Source organism: Endocarpon pusillum, assembly GCF_000464535.1.
Source record: "Endocarpon pusillum Z07020 unplaced genomic scaffold C698727, whole genome shotgun sequence".
Lineage (NCBI taxonomy): Eukaryota > Fungi > Ascomycota > Eurotiomycetes > Verrucariales > Verrucariaceae > Endocarpon > Endocarpon pusillum.
In genome coordinates, this window is record NW_006913508.1 from 197,945 (window position 1) to 221,213 (window position 23,269).

Genomic DNA, 23,269 nt, shown 5'->3' on the forward strand with positions numbered 1-23,269 from the left:
CTTTTTCAAAGGAGGTGGTGTACGCTAAGAGAATATTACTCAGTATGGAAAGGGCTTTGGCTTCCCAGCATGGTTTTTTTGTCTCTGTTTAAACTACACGTTTAGCTGGCGGAGGCCCTGGAGCACCACCCAAACCTGTGGCTCCACGAGCTCAAAATGAAGCTTCTAGCACACACTTTTGGAGGCCCAGAAATGCTGCACCAGAATTCATAGCATACTCATTCCTTATATTATGTGGTAGCCACCCAGGTCTCCGGTGAACCACATAAATGTGCTTATCGTGTATAATTACAAGAGTGAAGGGATCCTGCTTTTCTTACAGCAGGAGGTGCTCCGCGCACCGCGCACCGCGCACCTCATCATCAACTCAGCCAGATGGACAGAAATGATGTGACTGGGTGCGCATGTGGAAGCCACTACCACTTACTTGGTAGTAATTAGGTATCTTCCCAATACCGACTTACCATCTTATCTTCTTCTTACCAATGATATTGTTGTTCATTCAGTCAGGCATTCACAGCATTCACTGTAGCACTAACCTTGCTTACTTGCTGAGACTCATCAGAAGAATCACAGTCAGTCGGTTCTCATATCCCGCGATTGACTAACCAAAATACCTGGACCAGCTTTTTCTTTTACAGGGAAGTCAGAGAATATGCCATCGTGCTGAAGTGTGCGTTCTCTTCGAGACTTTCTTCATGCAAGCGGTTCACCGTAAGTCCAAGCCTGATTGCGAGATCTTGATCTTTGTTCCAGCGGGTTCACTGTTCCGGCGGGTTCACTGTTCCGGCGGGTTCACTGTTCCGGCGATTGGGAGGCTTTTCTCTTCTTTCAGCGCTCCCTCCGGTGGCGTTGGCGCCGGCGCCTTCAAAGGACTTTGTTGAGCTGAACGAAAGACAATATCATTTGGTCCTGTTTACATCGCTTTGCAGCCATCTTCTCGTGGCCAGAGTCTCCACTCCGTGCACAAATTGGACAGTAGATGTTCCAGCTGCTTTCTCACCATCATATCCTCCTCGATACGCCTCCATCTGCAGAGCTTTGCCATGACTGTAAGACCAACTGTGAACGTAGTTGCGTGCGGTAACGAAGAGATCCGATTTGAAGGGCCGATCCGTACCTTGGGCTCATCTGTCGTCCCTTGAGCCCTGGCTCTTATACTTACCCTGAAGCTTAGCAATGACTATGAGGCTTGGTCACTACTTGAAGCAGTTGCTGGTTGGACGGACTCACCTCCATGCTTACCGTTTGGGCTAATACCTTCTGTCTTTATTACCTGGCGCCTTGTATCGCCTAAAGGATGTTTCAATTTCCCACGTGATTGGCCCAATGCTGAAGCACAGCATTACCTCTGTGGCTCCATGTGATGGAGAGAAAAGCAAGGAAACCGTCACCTAGAGAGAGGACTGCTGTGCGCCTTAAGTTGAACGTCAGAAGGCTATAACAAGAAGTAAATCTTTATCAACGGGTAACATGTCAACATTCATGTCATGAAAATGGTCAAGTATCTGCTCCACCCCCTGTCTTGTGCAATCCATGACTGCTCTCAATGACGGTTTATCGTGCAGCAGTAGTGAGCGGCGAGGCGATGTTTGAGCTCGATTCCAATCTATCGCTCTCATTTCTGGCAGAGGTGATCAGCTGCTGGCTAACTGCGTTCGCCATCAGCTATGTAGACTGGTCAGCTTCAAGACCATTTGGAGCCGCATGAGCCGTATGTCTATCACAATGAATGCTCGCGAGTTGGCCAACAATAAATGCTGTCAAGACACAAATAGTGCCAGGCTGAGATAGATCTGGTTGTCAAGTCTGGGTGAAACTCTGAAACACGCCAAACGGTGGTCGGTGCAGCTGGCAGCGATTCCCATCAGAGGCGTAGGCCGCAAGTACTGGGAAGGAGGACCCAATGCCTTGATTTGAGTACTTTAGGCCCATTCGGGGAACACGCTGGAGGTGGGAAGGAATATACATCCATTCTGTGATGAATACGGAGATTGGGAGAGAGATGGTATAAACTGACAGTATCAAAAGCTCAAGAGTAGTCCATGTACGATTTTAATATGGAGATGCGCCTCTTAATCTCGTATTTTCAGTGTCAGCAACATTGCGTTGAACTGAACCGAATTGATTTTCTGGGTTCTATTCTTTTGACTGACTTGACTAGTCCTGAAGAACGCTACCTTGTGAGCACCATAGCTATTCGCTTGCACTCCGTTGGTGCTTTGCCAGAGATATTTTGTGCTCATTCTCTTCCACAACTCGTAAGCACAATGAAGCTCTTGCAATTTGCAGTCTCTCCGTTGATTCCCCCCTTACCTTAGACAAAGTCTCCACTTGTGCACATTGTTCACCTTGTTCTACTTAGAACATGTTGGTATGTCCGTCCAGCCACTTAACATGTTCATTTTGAGAACCATCAACACAACCAACTTTGTCTCCATCTTCTTTTCCCTTCAACTCTTGGAATTTCCCCCTTCCCTCTGCTCTCAGTCTATCGGTTGCCCTCATTTGCCTACTGATGAGCTCTGCCTCAATCAGATCTGGTGTCTTCTCTCCCCATTCTTTGGGTCGCTGGAAACCTTTCTCTAGATCCGGGTGATCGATTAGTGGGTGACGGATAGCTGAGGCGTTGCGATAGACATCACTTTCTGTGACAGACCATTCTGAGAAGCGGTGTTCGCCCGTGTAAAGGCTTGGTCCTGAGATGGATCGGCGCAATCGCTGCTGTCGCTGAGATAAGTCTGACTCTGCTGGGCTGTGAATACTGGTTGGTGTGGGATGAGCACGCATGAATGAGCGAATGGAGTGAAGATAGGATTTGTTCGTAGTGGTAGATGCTTGATCATCGACTTCTTCAGCATGGCCATTTGTTGTGACATCTGGTGCCGCTAAGGGATTAGGCTCACGCTTGATGCTGGGGAAGATGAAATTTGGGTTCTATTAGGGTTGCTTAGCAGACGTGAAGCTTCGGGAGTAAGGGGACAGACCTTTACGACGAAAATCTTCTTGGGCTCATTTGAGGCCTCTGGTTGTTTGCTCGGCTGGAGGGACGCACCCATTACTGGCCACTCGGCAGTACTAGAGGAAGGAGTTGGAGTTAACGCCCGGGACTGCTCATTCATCAAAGTGGTACTGAAGTCATTGACAGAGCCACGGGCCGCTACCATGCGAGATAGAGGGCTGCTATGAGCACGCTGTGAGTCCAGATCCAGATGCAAGGCCGGTCTTTGCTTCTTGCCAGATAGTAGAGCGTTCATCGGAGAAAGCGGTGTTGGCCTCTCAAATGAATTAATAGATGAGACTGGAGTGTGTAAGTGTGCAGCAGGTATTGGAGGTGGAGTTCCCTAGTAACGTTAGAAGTAATTTGGACGAACAGAGCAGTATGATTACAAAGTCGATGACATAGGACTGTGGGCGCTGCGGCACTGGTGTCTCCCCTCCGTTTGAGCTGACCGGCCCGTCACTGGTGCCTTGGTGACCTTCGCGATTGGACCCGCAACTTCCCTGAGTCGAGTTCAGAGTGTCTTTGCTACGCTGTGCTCGCAAAGCAGCATTTGGCGCCTGGTTCAGAGTGAGCATTAGGTGAGCGCTGGGATAGTAATTCATGCAACTTACTGGACCGTCCTGATGACGTCTGTTGCGATACGCCGCAGGAAGCGGAGGAATGTCAACCAGGTGAATAAGGTGATCGGAATCTTGAGGCCCAGATATGATCACTTCGGAGCTTCTTGAATGCTGCGACGACTGCCGAGATGAGGAGTTCATTGGAGAACTGAAGTCTTGATAACGCGGGCGATCTTTGAAGTGATGAAATGAGAAGTACCATATCGTTCCGATGCAGGCGAAGAGAAACAAAGGTATAACGATCGGAACGGCTTGCCAGCCTTTCATGTAACTGTTACCGAACATCTTATTCTCTCACTCGAAGTGTTGCAGCGCCGAGAATATTGTAGAATCAAAACAGTGAGCCTCCGCTCAGTAGTGATTGTTGCATGGCAGCACAAATTGCTTTGTGGAGTGCAGAAAAGGGCCGATAGTTACCGCAGACAATCTTTTGCGGTGTTTCAATTCAGGCTCATCAGCAAAAATATCGCTTTCACTCAAGTCAAGATGCTCACGGAGTTTCACATGTCTTGGCAATATCAGACTTCAAACAGCTTCCACTTGGACTTTGCATGCCTAGGTGCTATGTTGACTATATTCATTCTTCCTTGCACTGTCTGTGCCGTCCTGCACAAAGCGTCGAACCTACCTGACAATCGCTATGTGTATTGCATAGCCGTTTCTCAGCTCTTCTGGCAGAAGTCTGTCTGGCACCCTGAATATCAAGAAAGACTTCAACATTTCATCCAGCCACATCTGCAGCACATCTTCTGAGCGTAGCTGCTGAGCAATCAATAGCACCGTCCGTTGTGAGCTAGATGACCGCAGAGCACAAAGCGATGCACATGTGCTAACAAAAGGACGGATGAGATATTCATTGTAGATACAGTCGCATGCCAAAATCAGATCAACCTCCTTGTCTTTGCCTAGAAGTGTACTGATGTTGGACGCCGCATCCGTTTCCCAATCGAATGTGAATGGTTGAATCTGTAATTCCTCACGAGTGGACCTCCCTAGAGATTGCTGCTTCTGATTTGCAAATACGTTATGATGAAGTAGCTTCATCACATAGGCTTGGTCTGTCAGTACGTAGACTCCAGAAGGTAGCAAGGGTGCCATAGCGCAAGGAATGAGCCCTGAAATACCACACCCCAGTTCTACAATTGTTGAGTCAGATCGAAGCCAGCCTAGTTGCCAGAGAAAACATTCGGTGGAAGAAAGCCAATTTGCAACCAGTGGTGTGATCTTCCATAACACGGCACCAGTGGTACCAGCAGCACGATTTGAGTGAAGGATTCCAGGAGACTGCTGAACCATGAATGTTCGCTTTCCAACATCGATATCGAGAGTAATCGCCTTAGAGTCCACGAAGCCTAGGCTTTGGGAAGGAATCTCCTTAGTGAAGAGCAGGAATGTTTCTAGTCGATTAGTAAGGACAGATATGCAGATACAGGAGTCAAAGCACCTTCTACTGCGTCTTCAACCTCGTCGCCTAGTGTAGTTTTCAAGCCTTCGGGCCATCTTGTGTATTCTCGGCCTCTGCTCCCATCTTGAACCGAGGCACATGAGGATGAGGGCATTGGAGTGGGTCCCTGGCCCATATGACCCAACACGAGGCCAAGGCAGCAACCAACTCTGGCCTGAATACGATAAGCGACGCCGTACGTAGCTATGTCAATTTCCCATGGAACCGTCTGTGGCACGGATTGGATAGGAAGGGGGTGGGCGTATTATGAGATAGGACCGGACAAATCAGCTGATCGAGCAATCTGACCAAGTTTGGGCCGAGGCGTCAGGCAATTTCTTGGAGTTTCTTGGCTGCATCTCAGGCGACCCAAGCTTGCCTATTACGTCGGTGTCTATAATCACCCCAGAGTCACAGTTTGTCTTCAGCTATCTACTTGGAGAGCCCTCTTGACCATTGAAGCCGTACTCCGTATACCGCAATACCTTTCTCTGTTATCTCGCTCCTCGTACATCTCTCTGCAAAGTATTCCCTAGGCTCATAAAACCAAACCCCCCACCGCAATCATGGGACTCCCTGCAGAGTATGTACTTCAACCCAGAATGACTAAAAAACCCCCCTTCACGGTCGAGCGACCTGGCTATACACCTGTCAAGGGCGAGACAATACCCAGATGCCATCCGTCTGTCAAGGATGGACTGGTGACTCGACCATCTGAAGATGTAGGGACAATATGGGACAATGTCAGGAGAGCAGCCGACAAATTTGGCAATGCGAAAGCCCTGGGCTCAAGGAAGCTCATCAAGACTCATACGGAGAACAAGAAGGTGAAGAAAGTAGTAGATGGACAAGAGAAGGAAGTTGATAAAGCATGGACATATTTTGAGCTGAGCGGATATCACTATATGAGCTATGTTGAATACGAAAAGCAGGTACTACAATGCGGCTCTGGTCTAAGACATCTGGGTATGGAGAAGGACGACAAATTGCATCTCTTTGGAGGGACTAGGTATGAGACCCAGTGCGAATCTGCTCTTGGTCCTGTCTTATACTGACGCCGCGGAAGTGGGAACTGGCTATGCATGGCTCACGCTGCAGCCTCTCAGTCGATGCCCATAGTGACTGCATACGATACATTAGGGGAGGAAGGTCTACGGCATTCTATGGTTCAGACCCAATCGAAGGCCATATTTCTGGACGCTGCTCTATTGAAAACCGTGGGCAATTGTCTGAAAGATGCCCAATCCATCAAATACGTGATTTACAATGTGAATGAAGAACCCAAGAAGGAAGATCTCGAAAGGATCCGATCAGACTATTCCGACCTCAAAGTGTTGAGCTTCGAAGAGCTTCGTCAAGCCGGCGAAAACCACATGGTGGACCCTGTACCTCCTTCACCCGAAGACCTCGCCTGCGTTATGTATACTTCTGGCTCGACCGGCCCTCCGAAAGGTGTACTGATCAGGCACAAGGGTGTAGTTGCCGCCATGGCCGGCGTACAGACAATCATGGGACCATACATCTCACCTGGCGAATCGCTGCTGACCTACCTGCCTCAAGCTCACATTTTGGAATTCGTCTTTGAGAACATCTGTTTGTTTTGGGGTGGTATTATGGGCTACGGTAGCCCGAAGACTCTTTCAGATACGTCAGTACGAAATTGTAAAGGAGATATCCGAGAGTTCAAGCCAACAATCCTGGTTGGTGTTCCCGCAGTATGGGAAAGTGTCAAGAAAGGCATAGTCTCCAAGGTCAATTCTGGCTCAATCGTCGTACGCAACATGTTCTGGGGAGCTATGGCCGCAAAACAATTCATGATGAACACAGGTTTCCCGGGCGCCGGTATACTAGACAACATCGTTTTTAAGAAACTCAAGGACGCCACAGGCGGCCGTCTCCGTATCTGCATGAACGGAGGCGGTCCCATTGCCAACGACACCCAGAAATTCATCTCGCTGGCAATCACGCCCATGATCTCCGGCTACGGCCTCACCGAAACCTGCGCTATGGGCGCGCTCCAAGACCCCATGGCCTGGGACCCAGACGCGCTGGGCGACATTCCCGGCTCTATCGAAATCAAGCTGGTCGACTTCCCCGAGGCAGGCTACTTCTCCACCAACAACCCGCCCCAAGGCGAGATCTGGATCCGCGGCGCCCCCGTCACCGAAGGTTACATCGCTAATGAAAAAGAAACCAAAGACTCCATCACGGCGGATGGCTGGTTTATGACCGGCGATATCGGCCAATTTAACGCCACTGGCCACCTCAAGATCATTGACCGCAAGAAGAACCTTGTCAAGACCCTCAATGGCGAGTACATTGCCCTCGAGAAACTAGAGTCCGTCTACCGCGCCGCCACCGTCGTAGGCAATATCTGCGTCTACGCCGCGCAGGATAAGAATAAACCCGTCGCGATTATCGTGCCGGTGGAGCCCGCGCTGCAGAAATTGGCGGCATCGAATGGGATCAAGGGTGGTAGTTTAGAGACGCTCGTCCATGACAAGAAATTGAATGGCAGCCCAAGATTACTGGCGCCAACAGAATTCTGCTAATGGATAACCAGGGTAGCTATATACCAACTGATTTCATGTGGATTTGTTTCCAAAACAACATTCGATTGCTCTATATGCCTGCGCACCCTTTCCAATAAAAATCTCCAATTTCGGTCTCTCTTTTGTTTTGGTTTTACTCGCCATGCAACGACTAAAAAGGGAGAACACAATGCTAACGAGCTTGTGAATGATAACAGGGTCTCGTCACCGCAGCGCAGAAGCTCCAGCGAAAGAAAATCCTCGAGAAGTTCAGGACGGAGGTCGATCGCGCTTATGCTGGGAAATGAAAAGTGATCAGTGATCCGGCCAGGAGGAACGTGGACTCGCTCTCCTCTGGGATGTTCCATAGCCGCGTTGCGGTGTCTCAGCTGGGATATTTCACTCAGAAGGTAAATCTCATCGTGCTTTGCTTTGCTTCTTCGTCGCTTGCGGCCTTTTGTGTGGATGGATACGTTTAATTCAGCGTAAATGTTTAGCAGTGGGAGAACGTGCAGTGCTCGCTTCCCCATATCGACCTCTTCTACCATACAATTTTACTTTGCTGTCTTGACACGCATTACGTTGAGCAAAGTATAGAGCGCTAATGACGTTCTGCTGAATCGTTTCCTGCTGCTCCCTATATACCTGTCTGTTGCGATGCCAGCTGGGCTCCTAGCTGCTCAACGGAAACCCCCCTTTCGCCCAACCAGTCCAAGTCCACACCCAGGCTGTCCCATTATACTATGAAGCCTTGAGTTCAGCTTGAGCGGTACTCCCCCCCTGGCCCAACAAGAAAACCGCGGTACCCATTTCTCACCGGGATATTCGAACGGGAGCTCCTTGATCTACCCTATCATATTTACTGACTTACTTTCGATACGCCCTTCTACTTCTCTGCCGTGGTGGAGCTACCTAGTTTGGACACGAACTCGACACCTTTTTTTTTCTCGGAAGGAACCATTCTAGCCTAGATGATATCGTAGCGGTTTGTGGAGGTATGTATGCCTCTGGTCCCGTTCAGGATACTTGCGTCCGTGCTTTATGCAGCCAACGAAAAGGGTAGCCAGGCTGGCACGTTTGGATGTTGGGGATTGAACCGATATAATGTGTATGTGGATCAGATTCTCGTGGTTGGAGTTGTTGGTAGGTTTGTCAGTCGAGAAGCTTGGGGGATATTTCTTTGTAGATTGGTAGTTTCCATTCGACTACGCGTAGGACTTCACGATCTTGGTTCTAGTTAGAAAGCACTGGGAGCCTTTTCCGGCGCATGTATCAGTTGATCATGCGATCCAGAGCGAAACGTCGCCAACTACCAGCCATAGGGTTTCCTGTACGAGTTCCGGGTCCACAATAAGTCAGAGGTAATCTGGTTGGGTATGCGCGGTCTTGGTTCGGAGCAGAGTACCTGTCAATCGGATGGGGGCGGAGCACAGCCTATTTCTCGAATCGATGGATGGAGTGACATGCTTCTGTATGGAACAGTTCGCACCCCGGAGCCGAGGGGATAAGGTGACCGGGCAGTCATGCTCCAACCGTCGGCTGGTCAGTGCCTCGATCGTGCCTGATTTTGGCCACCTGAATCCCCCATTGGCGGCGAACAGAGCCCGAGTTTGGGGGGCGCATGCGAAGCTAAATAAGCTTTTGGGCTTGTGGCGGACAGTCCATCCAACCCCTCCAGTTTATGGATTGATTGCCGTAGTGTGCCAGTGACACCCTGGGCGTGGAGTAGATCTCTGGCGCAGGCAAATTTTTCGCGCCTGTGACTTCTGGCTGCCTTTCCTGTTCCCCTTCTCTACACCGCTAGATCAGTCCTGTCATGGGCAATATCAAGCTTACCCTGCCTGCATCCGAGACTCGTTGTTACACAGTCGCGTCCCTTACTCTTGAGCAGCACCATCGCCAGACGATGAACAAGCCCTCTTCTATTCCGACTGACCGCTTCGACGAGGTCTGCGACGCGCCTGGCTAGGACTAGGCGTTGAGAGCAGGAGTGCTCGGTCCAAAAAAACAACAGAAAGATCATCTTTGAAGTAGCAATCCCAGAATTCAATTACGGCAAACACTTTACTCAGACGAGACAACCCTCCACGGCCTCAAGCCTACATCGCGCAAAGCCGAGTCAAGATGTGCCTCGAGCGCCTTACACAGCTCAAGTGTGGACACTTTGAACTCCATCAAGCCGACCATTGCCCGTCCAAACTACTGAAGCTCTGCCCGGAGTACAGGTTCGTTGTCACTAAGGTCGAGAAGTGGAGGAGTTGTGCAGAGTGCAAATTGGTGCGAGGGGCAACGATGGGTTTCGCGAGCCCAGGCCTGACGAAACTGTGACCAGAGTGGACATGCACGGCCATTGCACTTCTGTTCTGAAGAGGCGGAGATTTTCGGGTTTTGTTATTTACATCGCGTGATTTGGTATTTGAGGAAGCTGAGATCCGGAGGTCAACGATAATGAGGTGCGGATAGAATCGAGTATAGTATTTGTGGATTGGAGAACGTCAGCAAAAAGATTAACATTACCCCCAACCATCTCCTCGGTTGTGTTACACGGCGGAATCTACCCAATGCCATATCTATGCAGTCTTGTGCCTGGGTCTGTGCCAGCAGGTTAGCACCAAAATCAATAATCCGAACAGGTGGGGACCAAACAGGCGACAGAGCACCAGCACAGCGTAGCCGGCCTGTGAAATCTCAGATGCACAAGAATAGAGTCATTTCGAGAGCACTCATAGGATTCAATAGCTCCTTATCATTATCATGATCATGATCATGCTCGAAATGTGTTATCTGCACTATTTTACTCCGTGGAGTCAGGCGAAATGAAATATTCGGGTGCGGGGTGCATCGTAGCTTGTTTGCGACAGTACGTCATTCCATGGTGGGGCAATTTGCATGAGAGAAGGTGGGCGGCTTCAACTTGTCAACTCGGATCTGTTAACTTTCGAAATCAAACCACATCCATCAAACTCCCCTACCGAATCCGAGCCAGATACCACCACCTCCTTCCCCTCAAAGACTTTCAAACTATCAGGTACACCTCTCAACCAGAGCTAACCCTCTTTTCCCCCAATATCCACCTAACCATCCTTCCTCAAAGCTAACACGAAAGTAACTCAACCAGCCCACCCCACCATCCACCCTCTCCAAACCTCCACGCAGGGCCCCACTCCCCCGTCTTCCGAGCCCAACTCAAGCCAAAATGTCCGCACCCAACGCCGGTCGTCAATCCCCGGAGCCAGAACGCCAAACCGGGGCTCAATCCCAAGACACGCCCGCCGGGTCCGGCAAGATGGATGAGAAGAAGGGCGAGGGAGAGGAAAAGGAAGATCAGACGGCGGGCTTGTCAAGTAACCCAACCCATCCGCTTGAGGAGGAGGCGGAGAAGAAGACGAGCAAGACTGTGTAGGAAGACGGAAAGGTTAGGAGGGAGATGAAGGGTCGTGGGTTGGGCTTTCTCAGAGAAAGGTGTGCACGGTTGTGTCAGAAAATAGTACTAGAGCGGAGACGGTGGACATGGTGATGACTCGTTTAGAGTATTGCTTCAAACATGAAAGATAGCACCTCATTCTCCTGCAAACCCTCATGCACGTGCGCTGCGGGATAGAGTGCCATCAAGGTAACAGTAAATAGCTCTCTGGTTCAGACATGATACCGTGCTTCGCACTGCCAATTGCAACTACAGTACCGTCAAATCACAACAGCTTCCTCGTCCTCCGTTACAAACAGCTCATCTCGCTCTTGCTTCAGCTGGTCCGCCTCCTTGAATCTCCCCAACTCCCTCAACGACTCTTCCAGTTCACTCCCGATGCGAACAGTATTGCTATCCCTCCTACCAAAACCCCTTCTCGACTCCTCCCACGCAGCCGAGAAGTATTGCTCACTGACCTCATGACGCGCCTCTTCGCGAGCCAGAATGCCCAATCCCCTGAGAGCCTTGATGCGAAAATGAGAAATCTGGCCCGTTCGGGCGTCTCCCCCGGTAAGCCGAAGTATCTCCCCAAAGAGCTGGGTGGCTGCATTGTTGTCGTGACGGCCCCGTGCACTCAACCACGCTAGCTCGTAGAGCAGGCCAAGTAACTCGGACTGTGTGGGTTTTTCGAGACCGCCACCAAACCCCATGGCGGTGGGTAAGATCTGCTCGACCTCGTCGTACCGACCTAGATGACGCAAGACGCGACAGAAGACCTTGACAGGGCGACGAGCTTCCCACTGTGAGGCGCCGAACTCTGCGCTGAGAATGGCTTGGATTTTGCTCAGGATCATGGCGCAGGTTTCGAGCTTGTACTCAACCATGCCCAGGAGCTGAAGTATCATGGTGAGAGAATGCTGCTGGCCCATGATGATGGCACACAGGTCGCAGACATATCGACGGAACCATTCCGAGACATTGAATTCAGGCGTGGTCGAGTCTTCGCAGATGATCTCAAGGATGAATGGCAGGAGTGTGGGATGTTGTGCTCTCAGGAGATACTTGAGTTTGTCTTGTGCTTCACCCAGAAAGATTCTCGCCTCGCGATATTGATGAGATTTCGCCAACGAGATTGCTGCGTACCCTGGATCATGGATCTGGAGCAGACCCTGGTCGGAGAATCCATCATCTGTGTCGACACCACTCTCGCCTACTGGATCGAGGGCTTGGTGCGAGAATAGCCGGTGTTGGCCGTGGAAACAGGAGAGATAGTACCGATCGATGTGGACTAATATATCGTGCAGGTACTTAAGATGGTCAGGAGCGGCCAGGATTCGCGCAAGAGCATAATCCGGAGGGTTGTTCTCCTTTTCTTCTTCCTGGTCATCTCTATCGCCCAAGGAGTCTCCAGCATTGTTGCTAGAGTTAGAATCGAAGTGCTCCAAGATCGTGTTGCCTTTCAGGGAGACTAAGCTGGAAGAACGCTTTCGCTGACGTCTGTGCAGCTTCGGCCCGTCAAGATACCTCGGCACTCTGGTCATCTTGACCGGATCACCGTTGATTTGGGTTAATTCAGGGGTGGCCTGGTGTGGACTGCCATTTTCAATGATATGGATAATGGGCTGCCGGTCCTTTTCCGAGTAGTTCTTTCGTAGCTTCCATGCTTTCACGCGAATCTTATACATCCGCTCGCTAGACTCTTATCAGCGGCGATGTCATATGTTGTGAGCAAGGGACTCACGTGGCAAAGAAGCCGTACTCGTCAGCCATGATGCGCCTTACTTTTCTTAATGGCAGCCCCTGGCCATTTTTGAAGTCTTTGTAGTAATGTGTGAAGATAGGTCGCAAGCGCTCCCATTCCTCAGAGTTCGGAGGGCGATCCACTCCCGTGGCCATTGTGCGGTCAGTCGCCATAATCCCGACCTCCATAGAGGCTGGGGCCGACATTGCCTTGCCAGTCTGAGCCATGATCAAACCAAAAGCCTGAAGTGCGCATATTATGAGGGAGGGTTTTCTGACAGAAACGATATGGTGACACTGGATTTACAACGCGCATTATCAGGGTAGAATGTAATATATAAGTGATGGTGAGCAGCAAGTGAAGCTGGTACTAATTAGTAGGTGTCAACCCCCTGGGTGGTACGAAGAGGGTGGTATGAAGACGTTGAAACAAGCCAAGCCTACAAAGAAATCGGCTGCTGATCTGATCAACAGCCAGCAGCACCACGATTGGCTGAGGTAGCGCAAAAGGACCGCTAGGGCGTCGAACCGATCGAGCTGACCTGCTCAAGTGGGTATCTGCAAGGCATCCGCTTGCGTGCCAGGCCAGAATGGTCGCCATCGGTACACTCAAGTGGTTTAGTCGGAGGGGCGAAGCCTTTTGAGGTCATGATGTTTTGTGGGGAAGAAAGCCACCACGAAGGCCACAGTCGTGACTACTACGTAAGAGGAAACGACAAAACAAAATGAGTTCAGCATTTGGGAGGAATGAGGTCCGCATTACAGCTATTCGAAAGAGAAAAGGCACCAGGCGTTCTCAACATCTGGTGACGAACAACCTCACGTGCTTGACGGTATGTTCAGAGCTTTTAAGGGTTGGAAACCATTGGGTGGCCGCAATGATGCGGCCTGGTCGTTTCAAGAAACAGAACATGGTTTGAGCTAGATGCCACCTTTGCACAGCCCTTGGATGGAGATCAAAGATTGACTATAATTGTTGAGTCGAGTGGGTGACTGATCGAGGCTGAGAAAGGTAGACTCAACACGTTGGGCCGCGACTAGATCGACGACAAAAATAACAGAGTAGCACCCACAGCTCCTTGGGATCTGTAGCGAGCGCATTGAGGAGTAGGTTACAGGGCCCTGTTTGAAAGGCGCCTCTCACGAGTACAGCTATTAGATTCGGCTATGGAAAACGTACTACGGTAGGAGGCATAAGTATTGTTGGCTCCAAGCGAGAAATTTGGTATGTGACGGCAGGGCAGTGGCAGAGCACAGTGCCAAGACCATTGGCATGTGACTCCGCACGCCCTACTAGATTGGCCTGCTCCTCCTTAGATAGAATCTGCAGGATAGATAATTCAGTTCATCCACCTCATCAGGTTATGAGCCCTCTCATCATCACTTTGATGGCTCCCCTAGCATTATTTTAAGAGGGTCTCTCCTGCTAAGTACGTACTTGCCCTTTTGGGGACGGCCAGGCCCTTTTATCGGCAACTAGCTAGTACTAATCCACGCTAACAATACTTACTATGTACGTAGTATCCTCCTACAGTATTGCAATGTATGTGTGACTCGGTTGGACCTAATTCTACTTACTCCAAGTCTCTTACACGGGACTGACGTGAAACATGACCTCATGCTTGTCCTCACACTGCAAACTTCGACTCCTGTTAACAATAACAAAATGAGTAAAATGTACAGGTTTCTCAGTCAGTCATGGGCCATCTGTGGTACTTGTTGTATTGCGCGTTGCAAAATTGTTGCGAATCTCTTGGCGTTATGTAGAGAATTGCTGGCGTTGTTCTGCCAAACAGAAACAGCTCTTGAGGATTAAATATGGATTTCTATTATGTAAAAAGTATATCCAAATGATGCTGAGTTCCTCCTGATTCTGATGATATAGATCAATACTAATACAGATCCTAATCAATAAAGTTGACTTCTTACATAGTAGATTCCATTTTACCAAAAAGGATTCTCTACATTTAAGATCTATATCATCAGAATCAGGAGGAACTCAGCATCATTTGGATATACTTTTTACATAATAGAAATCCATATTTAATCCTCAAGAGCTGTTTCTGTTCGACAGAGCAGCAACGCCAGCGCCAGCAATTCGAGGGTCCCGCCAAGGAATTCGCAACAATTCTGCAACGCGCAATAGTGCCACCCTGAGTCATCTGAAGGCTTAGCGACTTGTTGACTAAAATGAAAAGGCGCCCATTTGAACAAGACAGATCGCCATTTCCCGCAAAAAGATGTTGCACTATTTCAGAGATTCATTCATGATAAATTGAGACAATCCTGGATCAAAAAGTTCACTTCAGCTATATCTGCGCTCTCTAACTCCGCCGTAGGAGAGGCTAGGTGCTGGAAGAAGAGATATATCTGCTATGCGAACTGACCAGTCAAGTTTTGCTACCCAATGGATTCATCGCTGAGCCATGTATCTAGAAGACATAGGGATATGTCGTGGCATATTAAATAAACTTCCTTTGTTGCTTGTTGCGCTTGTTCTTTTCGCTTGTCTGGGAACACGCTGTCCTCTACTAGATTCCTAGTCAGGCAAACCTCAAGAAAGCAGAATACCCCGAAGCTATCTTTGCGAAGCCTCTCTCGCAGGCACAGAGGTGAGCGTGGAGTACTGGAAGTGGGCAATCCGCTCAGCACATTTCAATGTGCCCCTCACTTATGTCCTTGGTCAGCTATTTCAGACTAGCTTATCAGCTGGTGGATGCGATCCATTCTGCTCAAGTGGTGGCCTTTTTGGTTTCAGCAGGACAGAATCCCGCATTCTTTCAAGGTGCCTTGGAATATGAATGACTGTCCTCTATATCCAGTATGGCGGGTATGCATCCGCTGCCGCTTTCAGAATCTGCTTCACATCTTCCGCGCCTTTCCCCTGAAGTCTCCCGTTCCATTTTACGATATCTGCAGGCTCGATGAAGTAGTCTTCTGGCCGAGGTTTCGGTGCTAGGGCTGCGTTCGCAGGTTTGCCGTCGAATATAACGTCCAACAAGCTAGGTTCATTCACTGTGGGTTCGTGGCCCTGCTGCAAGAACCAGCGCAGACCTTGAACGGTAGGAGGAACTTGCTGCAGTCTCTCGGAAGTTGCACATTTGATGGCTGTTTGAATGAAGGAGATTGTAAACTCTGCCCAGCCAAGATTCTGTTCCACTGTCGTGCACACCGGTGGTTTGCGGAATTCTAGCGTTGGCTTGTTCCGGCACCTCAAGCTGGTAAAGTTCCAAGAATAATTTCTGTCAAAGGTTTCGCCCATCAATTCCACTAGCTCGTCAGCATTGCGTACTTTCGAAATCTCATCAATACATTGGCTTCGAGATAAGTTGCAATGTCCCAGGGAAAAATTATCGAGCCAATTGCTTTTGGCATATTTGTTTCCCCTTCGACATGCTGGCACCAATGCCTCGATGGCTGGCTCAAACTGTATGACGGCCTGCGCAATGCGCTTAAGCTGTGGCAACGTGATATCTGGCTTGATTGAAATATGGAAATGAGTCCCGCACGACTGGCCTCCAGTAATGTCATAATATCGGCCAAGAAATTGCCACATTTCTTTGACCTGTTTTCGCCATATTGAGCCACGAGAGACTTGGAAGATTGGTGATACCAGCTCGATTCCCCCTATAAGAATTTTATCAGTCACGATCCTGCTATAGACTATTGAAAGTGTCTGGAATGAGAGCTACTTACAGCGTGCGGGCAGGCGAGATGCTATACTGTCATTGTCGACCAGAGACCACCTATTATAGTCACCTTGCTGCTTATACGGCCGAAGATTCGGTCGCATCCGTGGATAAATCTTATCTACAGTTCCATTGTAGTTAGCTGCAAGCAATCCCATGGCTTCATCTATGTCTGACTTCAAATGGCATCTGTCCTTCGCGGTAAGGTAGAACTCTGTCTCAATAAGAAGTTCGAGCAGACGAAATCCACGGTCAGGAGGACCTGTGAACGTGTCGCCTGCTAGCTCGCATATACGAGATAGACTTTTCGACGACTTGAGGGATGCTGCACCTGTGCTTCGAGCATTAGGCGGGAATGCTGAAGACCCAGCATCAGGCCCTCTTGAACGAGGTGATTCTCTGGAGCGCAATAAACGCTGTGAGCGAGGGGAGCCTCCCGAACGAGGTGATCCTCCCGAACGAGGTGATCCTTCCGAACGAGGTGATCCTCCCGACCGAGGTGATCCTCCCGAACTAGGTGATCCTCCCGAACTAGGTGATCCTCCCGAACGAGGTGACCCACTTGCTAAGGAGGATCCCCCACTTGGTGATGATTCAATGGATGATCCTTCCGAGCGAGGGGATCCTCCCTCAAGAAAAGAGCCTTGTCCCTGTTGTGATCCTTCGACGAATGATCTTCCTCCTGCAAAAGACGATATACCTGATCGATGTAATTCTTCGTCAGGAGAAGATCCGCCCATAGATGGTAGCACTCCAAGAGGAGATGATCTTCTTACTGAAGGCAGTTCTGTCAAAGATCCTAGGTCAGAAGATGGTTCTCCTGAGCTCGAGGATGCTCCACTTAAAAGTGGTTTTGCTGGAGGTCCGGCCGCAGCCGTGTTTTGGCTTGCATGAGTCAGCTCTCCTGTCGATGGGCCACCTGTTGAAGGCTTGGGGGCTAGTCTTCCTATACAAGATGATTCCCTTGTGGAAAGACCTCTTCTTGGAGATCCAGCAGCGCCTCCGCATGGTGACCCACCAGTAGCCAGACTCTCCGTTGAAGACGCAACAACAGTGGCCTTTGTTGTATGAGGCAATCCTGAAATTGAAGATATACCGACAGCGGTGGACGCTACACGAGGTGTATTGTCTCTTGAATGCTCAGTGGCAACTGTTCTTGCTGCACGATGTGGAATCTTTGTGGCAGACCTGGTAGCAGCGGCGCCTGTTACATAAGATGATCCTGCTGTTGAAGATCCTCCTACCGCGCCTGGAGCTGTATGAGACGAAGTATCTGTCGGGGCCGGCCTAGGCGCGACGTCTGGCACACGAGATGATGGATGAGGTCGCTCAGCGGACAATCGCTGCGAACTTGGCAACCTTTGGTGGTCTGATGATGCTACCGTAGGACGGTTGAATTCTTCGTTATTGTTGCAGCAGTCGAGGCATGAGATCTTACAGCGGCCGAGGCATGGCATTTCGTATTCAGACGGAAATGGTGTAACAAAGCAGAGATAGCTATTTGGCTTGAATATGTGGTATACTCCCCGAATAGCAAAGTCTCTATGAGAAAATTGCTGATCTTTTTCCCGAGAGAAGAATGATAAAGAATATTAAGTGAAAGAGAAAATCAATCAACCCATGATCAACGGGTCCCCAAGACTTGATCTATTCTGTAGCAGGAAATGTACGAAGTTTGCTGTCAATTCAAGTGAATCTTTGAAGCTAACACACGATGTGGCTACTAGAGTGCTTACCGAGATCAATAGCGTAAAACGAAGTGTAGACCGCTCGAATCCCTGATGCGGTGCCGTGTTTCTGCGGCAGGTAATGTCGAGAGTCTGTTGTGGACCTTTCCTGTTGAGGCAATCTCCATAATCAGCAAGCTGTGTCGTGACTCCTGTAAGCTGGAAGGGTTGGACGCTGGTTAATACACCAGTGTTTGAGATCGAAATGATGTTCGTTCCACCGGACGGGATGTGTGCCGCGGGCCGATTACCAAACGTGCGACAAACGTCAAACAAACTGTTCCAGCGATTTGGTAAGTTTACAGGCTATGATGGAAGAACACCTCGAGTTGACCCGGCTGTCGCCCTGAATGACCTGATTGTATCAGCTTCACTGTATCCATCGGCATCATTGGCTTTTCCTCATGTGTCAAGGATATGACCCCTGACAAACGACGACACGTCCGAGTTACGCCAATAATACAACATAACAGTAGAGTTAGCCACAGCATGTTCATGTTGCAAATGTGCCCTTCGCCCTGTGGAGTGCAGAAGCAATGTGATTGGGTTGAGAAAGGCACAGATGAGGTCCATTCTCTGTTTGAGGTCGTAACTGACCGGCTACCACGATGCTGACCACGATGCTGGCCACAAACAAGCGGATGACACATAAGAAGCGAGGCTGGATCTATGCGGACTTGGACAACAAAGAGCACACCGCGCTGCGCACCTCTGGGGCGTCATTGGCACACATGTGTAGTACGCCTCATGGTTGAGCTGAGTAGTAGATTATAGAAGGTTCCAGGTGCGGTGGGAAATGGTTGGGGTCAAAGCGCTTCACTTCCACCTCTTGGCGCGAATCCATTTCATTTCTCCCGGCCCCAAACCCACACAAAGCTCGAATAGTTTTGAATGGTGTACTCAGCCCCTTCCATAGCACAACTGCCAGTGCCTGCATTGAAAGTACTCGTACGGAGTACGCCTGCTTCGGCCTTACAAGGCACACACCAGTTTCAACCTGTGGAAAACATGTCTGCTGATCCGTGTAGATCCCCAGGCGGCTCTGTGATTGAGAGCATGCGCTTTCTCCTTGACCAAACCTTCTCACCCGGCCCTCGTTCCCCAGATTCGCACTTACCTGACGGGGGCCAGGCTCCGGAAAGTCGAGGTGGTTATAGTTGGTATTCTCCTGCGGGGCGCCTTCCCTCAGTCTGTTCACACCAAACTTATCTCTAATCTCATTCAACCCTCACCCTGCAACCTCCAGCAAGAAGGAAGACTTCAAATTCTGTTCAGGCGTGGGTGGCCAGGCCTCTAAGACACCTCATGGCGTCTACAGAAGCGGGTGAAGAGCGTGTCAGGAGTAGAGGAGGCCGGCGCCCAGTGCAAGTGCTGAATTGGGAGCAACATCGAGAGCATATCTTACATCTATATGAGACGGAGAACAGGCCTCTGCGTGAGGTCTGCGATATCATGCGTGAAAGTCATGGGTTTGTTGCTACGTGAGTATCGACCTCTTCACTCGCAGCATTGTGGTCTCCTCCTGACCCTCCCCAAGGCACCGAATGTACAAGACGAAATTTAAAGCTTGGGGTGTTACGAAATATCGAGTAAACAGTTGGGTGAAACGCTATGATCGACAGGTCAAGCAGAGTCATGCCCGAAGTGGAGAGCCATATCATGCGACGAACACCACTGGATTCTACGCCGCGGACGGAGAAACTGGTTTACCAGCCGTTCATCATGGGTATCACAATGGGATGATTGTTGATCAAGATACAAATTGTTTTCCGATCCTACCATACAGGAACCGGAAATTTGGGCACCTTGACCTACCCTGCTCCTGGAACCGCTCTTCTTCCTTAAGTTCGGCTATGTCGGTCAACCATACCCCAAACCGTTCGCAGGGGCCTTCCCAGCTTTCCAATTCGGAGAAGGCATCGATATTGACGCCTGAGTCGTTTGGCAGTAGTGAGGCAAATTGCTTGCCATCCCTTGCGCCATTCGAAATCGACTCGAGCGTTGCGAGGACCTACGATTTGCTCGGGATTGGAAGCGATGTCGAAGCATGCACACCTTATCCAAGACGAGCATCTCAAGTACCACGTAGCGTCCCACAAGGGTGCATGCATGACGTCCATCTCGATGATCAAATGCTTGCTGGCGAGATCATTGACCAGACAATGGGCCTCTCTTCGCCGTCAACCTTTAGCATTCCAACACCGACCGAGGCATTCCAGGAGCTGATGGGCAGGCCGATAGAAGACTCAGTTTTCCCGTTAGATGAGTTTAAGGAGCAGCTCGACACCATGAGAAGTGCCGAACTAGACTCGGATCTCAACTCTCCGCGGCCCGAGACTTGGACAACTCTTTCTCTTCAGATCAATGTCCTTTGTGGTCAAGAGAAGACAGCAGAAGCAAAATACTATATGCTATGGGCTGGGATGATCTTCGAGAGACTCGTGCAAGAGAAAAATGATCAGATATTATCGATACTCAATACTGCCCTTGCCAACCTCTTTCTCCATAAAAATGCAACACTTGCAGTCGAGCTTCTTTCGCAGGCTCAGGTTGCAGCATCATTTCATCTCGAACCCGAAGATCCGCTTATCGTCTCCATGGCATTCATGATCTCCATGGCTATGAGGAAGGTTAAGACCTGTGGCATCAATATCTGTAAATTGCGCCAAGTTGCCAAGCAGATGAAAACGATATGGGGCGCGAATCATCGATATTGCATTATCGCAGACTACCATCTAGCTTGGAGACTGGCTATGGAACCCAACCTGCGCGCGGAAGCATTGAAGATATTGCATGAGACACAAATTCGTTCAGAGAAAGTGTTTGACCCGTTGCATATGCAGACAGTAGCGCTTGTTTCCTCTAAGGCGCGGGTTCTTTGCCATCTGGGCCATTATCTGGAAGCGCAAAAGACCAGCTTTGAAGCTCTACAAAGAGTCCAGCGGTGGGATATCATGTCAGATCATCCCTACTATCTGGAAGCTATACGACGGCACGAGATATTCTTGAAGGAACTAAACCGGGTAAGATCGCGTTGACAGAGAGCTTCACAATCAATGTGGTCCAGACTATGCAATTATCTCTGGATTGATTTGACGACCAAGCATTCAAGCCATGGTGACCAGCTTTCAAGGAACAGTTGCAGGTCAAGGGAGCCTGCCCAACTGCATTTTCGTTGCAATGTCTGGTCATTGTTTGATATGTCTTAGGAGCCTCCAGCGAACCCTCGAAAATTTGGTGTATCATCCCAACCTGGGGGATCATCCTCTGGCTGCATTGCCGGACTCGGTGCAGGCCTCTCTCTCGCTGCACGTCTTGCTGGCATTGTGACTCTTGCACCGGTTCTGGGGTCGATGTAAGACTGATCAGCGGATATCGAAGCTTGACTCGCACCAGTGTAGTGTGCTATGCTACCTCGTCTTGGTGCATACTGTGTCAGGCCGTGCCCGACCTCGCGTTCCTGATCGTCTAAAATGCTTTGCACAGATGATGGAGCGGTCGAGTAACTCGAGCGACTGGATCGCTGCGTTGCCCCACTCCCTCCCCACGGACTGTCATATGAACTACTTTGGCTTACGGAGCTTCCCCTGACTTCCGAAGAGCGAATATGCGGCTGGTCTTGCAATCCTCGGCTGGGCCTACGGGAACGATATTCGACTCTCTCAGGTCGGTCGAACAGGTCCCTCCCACCGCCGTACTCTGCTGTTGACGACCGTCTCCTAGAATTTCCAACGTCGTCTGGAGAATGTGGAGCATGTGGGGAAGGAGGAAATCGGGAAGTGGATTCGAGATCTTCTCGTCCCGCGATAAGGTCTGGCCGGTAAACTTGATTGGTTTGACCTGGCACTCCTCTCCGCCGTAGACTTTCGTCTGGCGATCGCTTCGAATTGACCATCAGTTCGGATATCATATTCTGCCAGGATTCAGTTTGTGCGCAACCACCATTAGCCGTACTTACTTGTGTTAATGGACGGCCAGCTCTGATGAGGTAACCAGGAATTCCCTATACTTCCGTTAACCCACATTATTGGCTTTCAGGAATATGGATACTCCTTACCTCTCGATTCGTACCAGGGCGAAATGTGGCGTCTCGGCCAAGATGTTTACCAAGGTCGGCTTGAATGATCTCAGGGCTGATTCCTTCTGATGGCAGGAAGTATGTGGCCATGCGTGTATGCGCAGAGGAGAGTCTGGGATCTCGTGAGTTGCCGCGATGTATTGGAGCCTGTTCTGCCATGTCGTTCCAAGTGCTTGATCGCTCACTTCTTTGATATTCTTGTTCGTTTTCAAGATTTCTTCCGTCCCAGTCTTCTCTGTTCTGGCTGAGAAATCCAGCATCGTCCATTTCACTTCCGGGCTGTCTTGTGTCTTGATGATACCTTGCCTGCGCCCTGTCTCTCCCGCCTTCGCTCGCGTTCTGTATGTTTGCTGATGCCGCAATCTGTATGGGATCTCTGGCACCTTGCAGGTTGAACCTTTCATGAGGGCGAGAATTTTCTGTGCGCGTATCGTCCCTGATGGACGGGAGCTCCATACCGTACCGCGGCTCGCGAGGACCTCTCAGTTCTCTCGGGCGCCTAGCAACCCTGATTTCAGCACGATCTTCAGCGTTCCCTGGATCTGGATAATTCCTGGACTCCCTGAGGTATCTTCTTTCCTGCGGATCTCGACTACTCAGTTGCTCCGTGCTCCCGCGCGTACTTTGTTGGTCGTGTATGTCTCCGGGGCCTGGGCCATCTCTAGGTAATCGACGGCCTCTTCTATCACCACTGCGATGGTCATCGTAGCCATTGGGTGCGTAGCGGCGAGGCATGGAGACTTTTGATTCTTAGAAAGTAAAGACAAGGAACTTGATGATCACCAGGATCTGGAGTTCCCAGAACGACGTTCAGCGCGCAGACCAGAGATTTGGACAAGTCTCTTATTCAGCACGAGGCTCAGGTACTCTACTGGACATAAGTGAAGCTTAGGAGTAATACAACATGGTGCTACAAGACCAACGAGCTACTATCCAAGTACAAGAACCGCTATATCGGGACACCAACTTCTTCCCACATGCCGTGTCGCCCGCTGCCAGAAAGCGGCTGCTAGCTTCCACTCGGTCGTTC

General features: G+C 50.0%; 7 protein-coding genes across 7 annotated transcripts; 2 read left to right on the top strand and 5 right to left on the bottom strand.

Moving 5' to 3' along the window:
- Positions 1 to 2,361: 2,361 nt before the first annotated feature.
- On the bottom strand, positions 2,362 to 3,765 carry EPUS_02267 (uncharacterized protein; the record flags this gene model as incomplete). Its single annotated transcript, XM_007787750.1, has 4 exons — positions 2,362 to 2,937; positions 2,988 to 3,344; positions 3,391 to 3,561; positions 3,616 to 3,765. The coding sequence occupies 4 exons, from the start codon at positions 3,763 to 3,765 to the stop codon at positions 2,362 to 2,364; spliced, it is 1,254 nt and encodes a 417-aa protein (XP_007785940.1).
- A 483-nt stretch (positions 3,766 to 4,248) lies between these two features.
- On the bottom strand, positions 4,249 to 5,183 carry EPUS_02268 (uncharacterized protein; the record flags this gene model as incomplete). The annotated part of the gene is made up of 2 exons (XM_007787751.1): positions 4,249 to 5,021; positions 5,069 to 5,183. 2 exons carry the CDS (start codon positions 5,181 to 5,183, stop codon positions 4,249 to 4,251), a joined length of 888 nt encoding a protein of 295 aa, XP_007785941.1.
- Positions 5,184 to 5,670: 487 nt separating this feature from the next.
- EPUS_02269 (uncharacterized protein) lies at positions 5,671 to 7,620 on the top strand (the record flags this gene model as incomplete). Its single annotated transcript, XM_007787752.1, has 2 exons — positions 5,671 to 6,077; positions 6,135 to 7,620. The coding sequence occupies 2 exons, from the start codon at positions 5,671 to 5,673 to the stop codon at positions 7,618 to 7,620; spliced, it is 1,893 nt and encodes a 630-aa protein (XP_007785942.1).
- Positions 7,621 to 11,283: 3,663 nt separating this feature from the next.
- On the bottom strand, positions 11,284 to 12,973 carry EPUS_02270 (uncharacterized protein; the record flags this gene model as incomplete). The annotated part of the gene is made up of 2 exons (XM_007787753.1): positions 11,284 to 12,697; positions 12,747 to 12,973. 2 exons carry the CDS (start codon positions 12,971 to 12,973, stop codon positions 11,284 to 11,286), a joined length of 1,641 nt encoding a protein of 546 aa, XP_007785943.1.
- A 2,584-nt stretch (positions 12,974 to 15,557) lies between these two features.
- EPUS_02271 (uncharacterized protein) lies at positions 15,558 to 17,891 on the bottom strand (the record flags this gene model as incomplete). The annotated part of the gene is made up of 2 exons (XM_007787754.1): positions 15,558 to 16,372; positions 16,442 to 17,891. The coding sequence occupies 2 exons, from the start codon at positions 17,889 to 17,891 to the stop codon at positions 15,558 to 15,560; spliced, it is 2,265 nt and encodes a 754-aa protein (XP_007785944.1).
- Positions 17,892 to 19,466: 1,575 nt separating this feature from the next.
- Positions 19,467 to 21,199, top strand: EPUS_02272 (uncharacterized protein; the record flags this gene model as incomplete). Its single annotated transcript, XM_007787755.1, has 2 exons — positions 19,467 to 19,642; positions 19,699 to 21,199. The coding sequence occupies 2 exons, from the start codon at positions 19,467 to 19,469 to the stop codon at positions 21,197 to 21,199; spliced, it is 1,677 nt and encodes a 558-aa protein (XP_007785945.1).
- Positions 21,200 to 21,366: 167 nt separating this feature from the next.
- On the bottom strand, positions 21,367 to 22,974 carry EPUS_02273 (uncharacterized protein; the record flags this gene model as incomplete). The annotated part of the gene is made up of 3 exons (XM_007787756.1): positions 21,367 to 22,074; positions 22,120 to 22,164; positions 22,219 to 22,974. 3 exons carry the CDS (start codon positions 22,972 to 22,974, stop codon positions 21,367 to 21,369), a joined length of 1,509 nt encoding a protein of 502 aa, XP_007785946.1.
- Positions 22,975 to 23,269: the final 295 nt, after the last annotated feature.